Here is a 12,903-nt window from a genome sequence, read left to right on the forward strand (position 1 = left end):
CTCTTATTTTGATGAATTTATTCATACTATTTCATCCTTCCACATGATACAGTCCCGACACAAATCTAGGGTTGCTAGAGACGCGACCCAGTTGTTCAGTCTTTTTGTTCTACATCTATGGACGCGACCCAGTCATTCGTTCTAAATGTTGCATTGCCATAATGGCTGGCAACGTTCTTATCCCTTGCTTACTAGCTAGCCAACTACGGCTAACTTACAGTCACATCAAAATGCAGCCAGAATAACACCAAAGTAGGTGCATTTGCGTTTGTTTTCTAGTGACATTTATTTCGATACATCCATAACAATGAGCCAATGAGGCGCGATTTTGCCTGGCATAGAAAATGTGCTCACTCGTCAGGACACTATTTTTCAGAGGAGCTAGCCAACAACACAGCTACAGTAACACTGAAGCTAGAAAGTCTGCAAATTAGCTGTGTTCCATTTGACCTTTTTTCAATTGACATTTCTTTGTATATATCAATAAAAATTATGCCAGCTGATTCATGATTTCGACTGGCTGAGAAAAGCTGCCTGCCTGTCTGTCTCGTCCCGACTCCCGACATGTTCATTACTATGGGACAGCAGGAGATCGAATTTGAATATTGAAACAATGTTGCAAATGTCAAAGAGACAGACGGTAAGGTTTATACAAATCTCCGCTGTTGAAAACTAAATGTTATTCTAATAGAAATGTGAGATAATGTCTAGATGCTTTTTTTTATAGCGGAGATCAAGTTCATCATTTGCCTGGCTGGGCTGATTAGACAGTGAATTGCACAGTCAGATGGAACAGAGTAAATAGGCATTTTAACGTCATAGATTTAGCCTGTGGCAACTTGTGGAATAGACACCGGCTGGAATGTGGTTTTAACCAATCAGCATTCAGGATTAGACCCACCCGTTGTATAATACCCTACATCCCTCCGTGCCCACCCCAGCACCCAGCCCCTGGGGGTGTTAGAGTAATGAGGCCCTCTAATAGCCCAGGCACAGACCCAGGCCTGGTGGGAAGCTGATCCCACATCACACAGCCTGGCAGCATGGGCCAAGTGCCCAGACTGGTGCAGTGTCACATGGAGTCTGCTCCTCACACTGGTAGAGATAGACACATGGATAGAGACGTGTGGTTTCGGGCACACGCACACACTTTTTAGCAGAGACCTACCAGGAGTGGTGGGACTGAAACTGAGATGGTGTTGGAAGAGGCAGTGAGCTAAAGAGGCACAGATGGTTGGAGCATGGGGTTCCTGTGTGTGTGTGTGTGTGTGTGTGTGTGTGTGTGTGTGTGTGTGTGTGTGTGTGTGTGTGTGTGTGTGTGTGTGTGTGTGTGTGTGTGTGTGTGTGTGTGTGTGCGTGTGTGCGTGTGTGCGTGTGTGCGTGTGTGCGTGTGTGCGTGTGTGCTTGTTCGAGAGAAGGTCAACGGAGACAGATTATGCATTGCCAATCACTCTTCCTCATTGCATCCACCCAATAATACACATCACTTAAAGAACACTGCAAACTAGACTCCGTAGGGCATGTTGAGTCACAAATGTGTCATTATCCCCCCCATCTTCCATCTCTTACTAGCCTGTTGCTGTCCTGTCGCTGCCGGCACATCATCACCCAGTCATTCAATCCCATGATCATCATCATCATCTGTTTGTCATAGGCATGTCATTTTCTGTCATTACTTCTCTCCAGTGGGAGGGGGTGTCTATTTATGGACAGTGTCTGAAAAAAAAGTGGGATCGGAAAATGGAAGCAGCAGCAGTAGTTAATGGCAGACACCAATAACTAGGGAGTATTTGGTGATGCATGTACCTCAGGGTTTTACAGCATTGTCAAATTAGGTTTTCCTCTTGTAATACTTCTTTCAGGTCTGGCAGATACTGTACTTATGTTGCAGCAGAGGAAATATACAACAAAGGATGTCTTTTTCTGGAAAATAGAGAAGCATCAAGTTCTCTATTTTATTGTGTATCTGGGCTGAACTTTGTCAGGTAGCCTAGTGGTTAGAGCGACGGGCCAGTAACCAAAAGGTTGCTGGATGGAATCCCTGAGCTGACAAGGTAAAAATCTGTCATTCTGCCCCTGAACAAGGCAGTTAACCCACTGTTCCTAGGCCGTCATTGTAAATAAGAATTGGTTCTTAACTGACTTTCCTAGTTAAATAAAGGTTAAATAAAAAAAATGGCTTTCCCAGGGCCTCCTCATAAGCTGTTTCTAACTTTATGCTGATATATAGTTAGCTGAATCAATATATCATAAATCTTTATGTTTACTACCAGAAATAGTCATGTCCTGATGCAAGACTTTAAATGAAGGAGGAAAACATGCAGCCTAAAGCTGTTTTCAGGGTGCATCCAAGGTTCTCGCTGGCGAGGGTTGTATTTTGTCAGATGTCAATGTGTCTATTTAGGTGCTAACTTTTTAAGTCGTAGCCTCGAGTGCACTCTGGAGACATTTTGAATTACCAGAGAAGGTAGTATTGCCTCAAGAATATTGGTCAAACTACACTGAACAAAAATATGAACGCAACATGTAAAGTGTTGGTCCCATGTTTCATGAGCTGAAAAAAAATATCCCAGAATTGTTTCATACGCACAAAATATAATTTCTCTTACATTTTGTGCACAAATTTGTTTACATTCCTGTTAGTGAGCATTTCTCCTTTGTCAAGATAATTCATCCACCTGACAGGTGTGGCATATCAACAGGCTGATTAAACAGCATGATCATTACTGTACATAGGTGCAGTTTTGTATATGGGGACATCAAAACAGATGTCTCAAGTTTTGAGGGAACGGGCAATTGACATGCTGACTGCAGGGATGTCCACCAGAACTATTGCCAGAGAATTGAATGTTAATTTCTCTACCATAAGCCACCTCCAACTTCATTTGAGAAAATTTGGCAGTATGTCCAACCGGCCTCACAACCGCAGACCACGTGTAACCACGCCAGCCCAGGACCTGCACATCCGGCTTCTTCACCTGCAGCATTGTCTGAGACCGGGGGTTTGCACAAGCAAAGAATTTCTGCACAAACTGTCAGAAACCTTCTCAGGGAAGCTCATCTGCGTGCTCGTCATCCTCACCAGGGTCTTGACCTGACTGCAGTTTGGCGTCGTAGCTGACTTCAGACTTCAGTGGGCAAATGCTCACTTTCAATGGCCACTGGCACTCTGGAGAAGCGTACTCCAGACGGATGAATCTCGGTTTCAATTGTACTGGGCAGATGGCAGACAGTGTGTGGCGTTGTGTGAGTGAGCAGTTTGCTGATGTCAACGTTGTAAACAGAGGGCCCCATGGTGGCGGTGGGGTTATGGTATGGGCAGGCATAAGCTACGGACAACGAACACAATTGCATTTAATCAATGGCAATTTGAATGCACAGAGATACCGTGACGAGATCCTGAGGCCCATTGTCGTGCCATTAATCTGCCGATATCACCTCATGTTTCAGCATGATAATGCACGGCTCCATGTCAAAAAGGATCTGTACACAATTCCTGGAAGCTGAAAATGTCCCAGTTCTTCCATGGCCTGCATACTCACCAGACATGCCACCCATTGAGCATGTTTGGGATGTTCTGGATTGACATGTATGACAGCGTGTTCCAGTTCCTGCCAGTATCCAGCAACTTCGCACAGCCATTGAAGAGGAGAAGGACAACTTTCCACAGGCCACAATCAACAGCCTGATCAACTTAGGCAAATGGTGGTCATACCAGATACCGACTGGTTTTCTGATCCACGCCCCTACTTTTTTTTAAGGCATCTGTGACCAACAGATATCCCCAGTCATGTGAAATCCATAGATTAGGGCCTAATTTATTTATTTGAATGGATTTATTTCCTTACATCTTTGAAATTGTTGCATGTTGCGTTTCTATTTTTGTTCAGTGTAAATTACTCAGGTTCTTCAGACAGAGACAGGGAATGAGAAACCGCTGTGAGAAAATGAATGTGGAGAATATGTTGTTGACGCCAGAGAGCATCACAGCGTGTCTATTCTAGAGATAAGACGATGCTCCTCATCTTTCAAAATGAAAGAATCAAAAATCTTTAACAAATGGCTTGCCTTGAAGTCAGCAACATGAGAGCTCTCTCTCTCTACCCCTCCCTCTCCCTCTCCCCTTTCTCTCTCAGCTCTCTCTCCCTCTGCATTGTCTGGTCGTGTGCTGTGAGTGTATTGTGTTAGATATGCCCCGGATGGCACACCGTGGAGGGCCTGGGTGCAGCTTCCGCCTGATAATGAGAAGGTATCCTCTTAAACTCTGCTTGTCAGCCAGTCCAGCCCGGGTTTGTCCGCCGGCTGGCTCCTGTATCACTCAATCAATTTACATTTTACTCAGCGGCTCACACACAGTCACTGAGACTCGCCAGGCCGGGCCAGCATCATTATTCACATCAGCAAGCTTCAACTGTGTGGAGATGGATAGGAGTTAGATAGGTTGGACTCTTCTACCAGCCACCTGGATTTATAATAATGTGTTCTTAGTATCTACAAAAACATCACCAAACTACCTTATGTCTGTCTGACATTTTGGTGGGAGAAGCCATCATATCCTATTTGGTCAATATTTCATAAAATAATATTCCCTGAATACTCTCTCTCGCTTTCTCAGGACTCCCATCATTGCCGGAGGGCTGTTTGTGATTGACAAGTCGTGGTTCAACCACCTGGGGAAGTATGACACAGCCATGGACATCTGGGGCGGGGAGAACTTTGGTGAGTGAGTCAGCTGACTGGGCTGGAGCTGGCCTGGGCTGTAGCTGGGGGGATTAGGCTGCCTGAGAGCACCTGAATGGCAGCAGCGTGTCAGTCTGTCAGCACTTATAGCCTGCCTCTATAGCTGACACCAGTCCTTCTGTCTGCTCAAGGGCGTTGCAGTCATGAGAACTTTCCTTACTTAAGTGGGACAGTTGATGTATTGTGTTGGAAGTTTTTGAGGGATACTCTTTGGGTTTGTAATGGTTATTTTACCACAGTCCCAAATCCCCAAAATCCTAAAGTGATCATTTTTCAAATCAATCAAACCCACTCCATATGTTGGACTTGTAACACTTACTGTTTAGTTGACTATAAAGTGTCAATGGTCAAGAAGACACAAATATTAAGCAGAATTTCTATGACCAATCAGTGTCCAGCATAACACCACACCACTGTCAAATAAGCTAGAGAGAGTGTAAACATTTCAGCTATTCCAGTCATAGCCAGAACCCTGGAGCAATAGGTAGCATTAGTAGTTCTCTTCCCTGCTTCATGTTTGCTCCTGTCAGGTACATCTGCAGGCGAGTTGTGCACAGCAGCCCGAGCTAACCGTAGTAGTAGTGGTGGGGATGATTCATAGTGTGTTCCAGATTCTAAAAAGGCCAGGAGGCTGACGAGTACTCTCCCATGTATCTCTGGCAGAAGGATGCTGGGGTTCATATATTAGACAGACAGGTTCCACTGTCTGTACTGCTGCTGAGGCTTCAGATCATTAGGGAACAAAGCAGAGACAGGGGTACAGTAAGACTTGAATAGGATGCTCTCTCTCTCTCACACTTTCTCTTTCTCTTTATCTCTCTCCCCAGTCTTTTATTTTCTCTCTCTCTCTCTTCATCTCTCTTTCACATCTCTCTTTTATTTTTCTCTTTTGCGCTTTCTCTCCGAGATGGAAACTATTCCCTACGCTGCTCCCTTTGACACTTTGAAATGCAGAAAAAGCTCATAGGCTTGTTGGGAAAGTGTTGAAGATGTTACTCTGAAAAAGAAAAACACAGCATATACAATGATAATGAGGCTATGAAACTTCAGCTCTGTTGGGTTTGAAAGACAGGTGTGTAGCAACAGCCGGATGTCTATAGGCTAGTATATTAGTCTGGGCTAAATTAGACCAGGCAATGGAAGGACTTCATTTACATTCTTGTGGCTTCTTTAAGTGAGCATTGGACATGGCAGATTTAAACATGAGATATGAGGCATCAAGCATGTTATCTAATATTCAAGGCATCAGAGCCCCATATACAGATGCTGATGCTGATGATGTTGATATGGATTGTATTGGGATGAGAAATAGTATAACGTCTTAACAGAAGTATAGCTTAATTTGGTTTCACTTGTAGATGATCAAGACATTGTATGCAAAACTTTGTGTGTCTTAGAATTTAACCTCTCCTATCCCCTGTAACCATTCCCCATCTTACAGTATATGAGCGCTCTGTCCTTAGGATTCTGTTGTCCCACTGCACCTCCTCTCACCCATAACTCATACAGTCTACAAGCACTGAACATACAGTACAGTGCTGCTCTCTGTGTGTCAGGACATTCCCCTGAGTTATTCCATGGGACAATGATAACTAATGGTAGCTGTGTTTTGTGTGTTGTGTTGTGGGTGTGATCCCCTATAGAGATCTCGTTCCGGGTGTGGATGTGTGGAGGGAGCCTAGAGATTATCCCCTGCAGCAGGGTCGGCCACGTCTTCCGCAAGAAACACCCCTACATCTTCCCTGAGGGCAACGCCAACACCTACATCAAGTAAGACTTGACTCCATTTGTACTGTATCCTATCTCACAGCCTGCTCCAAAATACAAAGGCACCCAACACCTACATCAAGTAAGACCTATATCTTACTGTATCTATCCATATGCTCCAAAATAACAAAGCAACCCATGGCAACCAAAATAGGTACTGCAATGTACCACTCGATATATACTGTATGAGTTATTTAGCTGTATTCAACATTGTTTACGTGAGAGCCATGACTATTACAATTGGCCTATCTGCCTGCTCCAAGATAAAAAGGCAGCCTACAACAACCAAAATAAGTGCTGCATTGTACCACTCGATATGTACTGTATGAGTTGTTGAGCTGTTGGCCGGTATTCGTGCAATGCAACCCAATAGCGGGGTAAGATTTGCAGCGAACGTGGTAAATACAAATTGAAGACATTGCTGTAGTTTTCTCTAAAGCTTTGCCAAACATTGTCTTTTGAATGCATTATGCTAAGCTCTATTCTCTTCTGTACATCATAGTAGTTTGGCTCTCTTTCCATATTGGGGATTAGAATCATGTTCTTGCTGTGTTTGGCAGGGCTTTAGTTAGCTGATCGTACGAGTGCACTGTTACGTCCTGACCATAGAGAGCTTTTATTTTCTATGGTAGAGTAGGTCAGGGCGTGACTGGGGGGGTTTATCTAGTTTATTTAGTTCTATGTTGTTTTGGTTCTAGTTTATTTTTTCTATGTTGGGATTTTTGTATGATCCCCAATTAGAGGCAGCTGGTCATCATTGTCTCTAATTGGGGATCATATTTAAGTAGTTGTTTTTCCCACCTGTTTTTCTGGGAGATTATTTTGAGTTAGTGCATGGTGCACTTCTTTTGTCACGGTTTGTGTTTTGTTTGTAGTTTATTGTTTGTTGTGCAAAGTTTCACATTTAAATAAAAGATGTGGAACGATACCCACGCTGCGCTTTGGTCTCCTTCCTACAACGAACGTGACATGCACCCAATTTCTGTTATTCTTTCTGAAACGTTTTGTCTACATATAATGTCATTCTTAATCAAATGTTCAACTTTGGCATGAATCAGAAATGCTGCCCTTGGTTAACAATGCAATTATCGACAGAATCAGTTTTCTTAATTTGTATTTCTCGTTTGCATTTAGCCTTCAGGAAAGTCACAGCATGGACTGAATATGTAAAGTGAACTACGCACTATTTGATTTGATTACAGAGCCGTTTTCAGAAAATGTGTTGTGCAGAAATCACCCCTTGACTTGGCTGCCTCTCCTTTGACTGACTGGCAGTGTGCGTTCACTGTTCATTCACTGATGAGCTTTCCCTCTTTACTTACAACACAAAACACATTAGGCCCCCCAATGAATAATTAATGAATCCTGTCAACAAAATTTGTATGTGTAGCATAGTTCAGCCAAGTTAATGAATAATTACTCCAAGTATGATGTTTGATTTCATGTCCTGAAAAGAAAGCCAGGCTTCTAATGGCAGCTGGTGGCTCAGCATGCTCTCTGATAATTATATGTAATTTATTCACCTGCACTCTCTGTGCTCCGCTCTCTGCACAATATCACTGTAATTTGTGTTACAAGCTGCTACACCCTTTTTTGTCCCAAAATCTTCTGCTGCTGCTCAGAAGCCAGTCTGTGTCGCAGTAGTGTTGAGTGTGCTTCCTTCTGAAACCGTGTAAGGTGGAAAGGAGCGATGTGAGTTGTGACAGTAGGCTGTCTTATTCCTGCCTGAGGGCCAAGTGGATAGCATAGGATAGGGGTGTAGACTAGCTTAATTAACTGAACAGGACAGTGTGGAACGCTAGAGATGCAGTGAAATGTACGTGTAAATGTGTCTTCACCCCAAATCCAAAGTTTGCAAGAGGCTTTCAAATGTCAAAAGAGGTGTATGAAAGTGGAGTAAATGATACCTTTAACGTCTTAAGCAAGATACTTACATATCTATCGGGAGGAGGGCCGCAGTATGCATCAGCAGTGTCAGAGGAATTACATTACTAGAATGTTTAAAAGTGTGAGCTAGACATGCATAGAATATGATATGTACATTTGACAATCAGAACATGTATTATTTTTCTGCTTTCTTCCAGCAAACGAGATGATTCATTTTCTTGGAATGTGTTTGAGACCAGTATGTGAGGGCAGGCTTGGCTTATGGTTATTTTGGTCACATACATGCTAGGTGTTTTCACACTATCATTCTGGCCCACCCTGAGATTGTGTTTTAATGTAAACTCCTACCGACTCCTACTGTGTGCTGTACTGGCTGTGTTGCAGGAACACCAGACGGACGGCGGAGGTGTGGATGGACGAGTTCAGGCTCTTCTACTACTCTGCTCGCCCTGCAGCACGGGGCAAGTCCTACGGAGAGTGAGTGACACACCCCTATACAATTCTACACACCATATATTTCTACTGCTAAACAGTGCCGTAAAAAGTATTTGCCCCTTTGTAATTTTCTCTACTTTTGCATATTTTTTATACTGAATGTTATCAGATTGTCATGTCCTGACCAGTGAAAAGGGTCATTTTGCCATAGTAGAATGGTCAGGGCATTGCAGGGGGGTTGTTTTGTGTGTTTTGGGGTTGGTTTGTTTCTAGGGGAATTTGTTCTAGTTTTCTGTTTCTATGTTTCCCTTTCCATGTGTGGCCGAGTATGGTTTCCAATCAGAGGCAGGTGTCTTTCGTTGTCTCTGATTGGAAGCCATACTTAGGCAGCCTGTTTTCCTTTGAGTTTTGTGGGTGGTTATTTTCCGTTTAGTTGTTTTACCTGACGGAACTGTTGGTCGTAGGTTATTTTGTTTAAAGTGTTCTCATAAAATAAATCAAGAATGAGCACTGTACACGCTGCGCCTTGGTCTAATCCTTTCGACGCCTGTGACACAGATCTTCAACCAAAACCTAATATTAGATAAACCTGAGTGAACATTACACAACAATGACCAATACTTATTTAATTGATTTCATAAACAAAGTTATGCAACACCCAATGCCCCCTGTGTGAAAAATGAATTGCACCCTTACACTAAATAACTGGTTGTTCCAACTTTAGCTGAAATGACTCCAACCAAATGCTTCCTGTAGTTGTTGATCAGTCTCTCACATCGCTGTGGAGGAATTTTGGCCAACTCTTCCATGCAGAACTGCTATAACTTTTGTGGTTTTCAAGCAAGAACTGCTCGTTTCAAGTCCTGCCACATATCAATTGGGATTAGGCCTGGACTTTGACTAGGCCATTCCAAAACTTCAAATTTGTTGCTTTTTAGCCATTTTCATGTAGACTTGATTGTGTGTTTTGGATCATTGTCTTGCTGCATGACCCAGCTGCACTTCAGCTTCAGCTCACAGACAGAAGCATCCCCAAACCATCATACTACCACCACCATGCTTGACCGTTGGTATGAGGTTCTTACTGTGGAATGCAGTGTTTAGTTTTTGCGAGGCATAATGGGACCCATGTCATCCAAAAAGTTTACTCAAGTTTGCCAAAAAGCACTTGAAAGCACCTGGATGGACAGAATGTTCTATGGACAGATGATTCAAAAGTATAACTTTTTGGACGACATGGCCTAGTCTTAATCCCAATTGAGATGTTGTGACAGGACTTGAAACAAGCAGTTCATGCTTGAAAACCCACAAATGTTACTGAGTTAAAGCAGTTCTGCATGCAAGAGTGTGCCAAAAATTCCTCCCCAGCGATGTGAGAGACTGATCAACAACTACAGGAAGTGTTTGGTTGCGGTCATTGAAGCTAAAGATGGCACAACCAGTTACAGTGAGGGAAAAAAGTATTTGATCCCCTGCTGATTTTGTACGTTTGCCCACTGACAAAGAAATGATCAGTCTATAATTTTAATGGTAGGTTTATTTGAACAGTGAGAGACAGAATAACAACAAAAAAATCCAGAAAAACGCATGTCAAAAATGTTATAAATTGATTTGCATTTTAATGAGGGAAATAAGTATTTGACCCCTCTGCAAAACATGACTTAGTACTTGGTGGCAAAACCCTTGTTGGCAATCACAGAGGTCAGACGTTTCTTGTAGTTGGCCACCAGGTTTGCACACATCTCAGGAGCGATTTTGTCCCACTCCTCTTTGCAGATCTTCTCCAAGTCATTAAGGTTTTGAGGCTGACGTTTGGCAACTCGAACCTTAGCTCCCTCCACAGATTTTCTATGGGATTAAGGTCTGGAGACTGGCTAGGCCACTCCAGGACCTTAATGTGCTTCTTCTTGAGCCACTCCTTTGTTGCCTTGGCCGTGTGTTTTGGGTCATTGTCATGCTGGAATACCCATCCACGACCCATTTTCAATGCCCTGGCTGAGGGAAGGAGGTTCTCACCCAAGATTTGACGGTACATGGCCCCGTCCATCGTCCCTTTGATGCGGTGAAGTTGTCCTGTCCCCTTAGCAGAAAAACACCCCCGAAGCATAATGTTTGCACCTCCATGTTTGACGGTGGGGATGGTGTTCTTGGGGTCATAGGCAGCATTCCTCCTCCTCCAAACACGGCGAGTTGAGTTGATGCCAAAGAGCTCCATTTTGGTCTCATCTGACCACAACACGTTTACCCAGTTGTCCTCTGAATCATTCAGATGTTCATTGGCAAACTTCAGACGGGCATGTATATGTGCTTTCTTGAGCAGGGGGACCTTGCGGGCGCTGCAGGATTTCAGTCCTTCACGGTGTAGTGTGTTACCAATTGTTTTCTTGGTGACTATGGTCCCAGCTGCCTTGAGATCATTGACAAGATCCTCCCGTGTAGTTCTGGGCTGATTCCTCACCGTTCTCATGATCATTGCAACTCCACGAGGTGAGATCTTGCATGGAGCCCCAGGCCGAGGGAGATTGACAGTTCTTTTGTGTTTCTTCCATTTGCGAATAATTGCACCGTTGTCACCTTCTCACCAAGCTGCTTGGCGATGGTCTTGTAGCCCATTCCAGCCTTGTGTAGGTCTACAATCTTGTCCCTGACATCCTTGGAGAGCTCTTTGGTCTTGGCCATGGTGGAGAGTTTGGAATCTGATTGATTGATTGCTTCTGTGGACAGGTGTCTTTTATACAGGTAACAAACTGAGATTAGGAGCACTCCCTTTAAGAGTGTGCTCCTAATCTGAACTCGTTACCTGTATAAAAGACACCTGGGAGGCAGAAATCTTTCTGATTGAGAGGGGGTCAAATACTTATTTCCCTCATTAAAATGCAAATCAATTTATAACATTTTTGACATGCGTTTTTCTGGATGTTTTTGTTGTTATTCTGTCTCTCACTGTTCCCTCACTGTATTAAGTGTAAGGGGGCAATTACTTTTTCACACAGGGGGTATTGGGTGTTGCTTAACTTTGTCAATTAAATAAATAAAATAATTTGTAAACTCAGGTTCCATTTATCTAAAATTAGGTTTTGGTTGAAGATCTGATTCAACATTCAGTATTAGAAATATGCACAAATAGAGAAAAGCAGGGCTGATAAAGAGACAGATTAAAGAATACATACTCATATTGCACCTAGAATAGCATGATTAACCTGGATAGACGGTTCAGTTCAAACCATATCCTTTAGGTTATTTAAAAGTGTTTTTGGTCTCCCTGCATTACATATTGCACCAATGGATTCCACATGGTTCACCATAAGGTGTGTGTGTGCCTCCCTGTGTGTGAGTGTGTAGCACTGTCTTTTCTGTGATAAGAGCAGGACAGCATTATAAAAAAAGGTTCCTCTCTCTAACATTCATTTCCCTCTCTTTCTCTCTCTCTCTCTTATCAGCATTCATAGCAGGGAAGAGCTCCGCAAGAGTCTCAAGTGCAAATCCTTCAAGTGGTATCTGGACAACGTCTACCCAGAGCTCAAGTGAGTGTGTGTGGCCGGCCAATCACACACATCCCATTATGCTTAATTCAGAATAGATTCATGATCATTTTTTTATTACTCAGGCTTCTCTTTTTTTGCCCCCTGATTGGTCCGAGGCCGAGGCTTGCAGCTCAGTCTGACTGATACAACAACAGCCAGGCATGATTTAGTTTAGGTTAACCCCATGGACTGAAACTAACAATGTGGACTCAGGGGAGAGAGGAGAGGGCATGGCCTGACCTTTAGATGACTTGGATCGACTGTTAATTGCATACTAAGAAAAAACGACTTTAAAAAGATAGTTGAAGAACAGGTGAATTGACACAAGTTGAGAAAAAGCTAATGTACGACAAAGTCTGCACCCGTTGTATTCGGTGCATGTGACAAATAAAATTTGATTTGAAAAAGTTTATAGGGTGAGGACACGTCTCGTTGAGAGAGAGTATACACAGATAATGGTAAAGCCATACGAGAGCAATACACAGAGAGAAGTACAGTCATAGGCTATTACAAATTGCTTGCAGGATATGAGGGATATGAGTAACGTTAC

At 43.2% G+C, this 12,903-nt stretch overlaps 1 protein-coding gene across 1 annotated transcript in view; it reads left to right on the forward strand.

Moving 5' to 3' along the window:
• galnt14 (UDP-N-acetyl-alpha-D-galactosamine:polypeptide N-acetylgalactosaminyltransferase 14 (GalNAc-T14)) overlaps positions 1–12,903 on the forward strand; it is a 115,941-nt gene that overhangs the window by 84,933 nt on the left and 18,105 nt on the right. The window contains exons 9-12 of the mRNA XM_029733656.1: positions 4,616–4,719; positions 6,384–6,510; positions 8,779–8,871; positions 12,270–12,353. Coding sequence (XP_029589516.1) covers positions 4,616–4,719; positions 6,384–6,510; positions 8,779–8,871; positions 12,270–12,353 — 408 coding nt within the window. The remainder of the gene's footprint in view (positions 1–4,615; positions 4,720–6,383; positions 6,511–8,778; positions 8,872–12,269; positions 12,354–12,903) is intronic.

The sequence above is a fragment of the Salmo trutta genome, chromosome 35 (assembly GCF_901001165.1).
Source record: "Salmo trutta chromosome 35, fSalTru1.1, whole genome shotgun sequence".
Taxonomy (NCBI): domain Eukaryota; kingdom Metazoa; phylum Chordata; class Actinopteri; order Salmoniformes; family Salmonidae; genus Salmo; species Salmo trutta.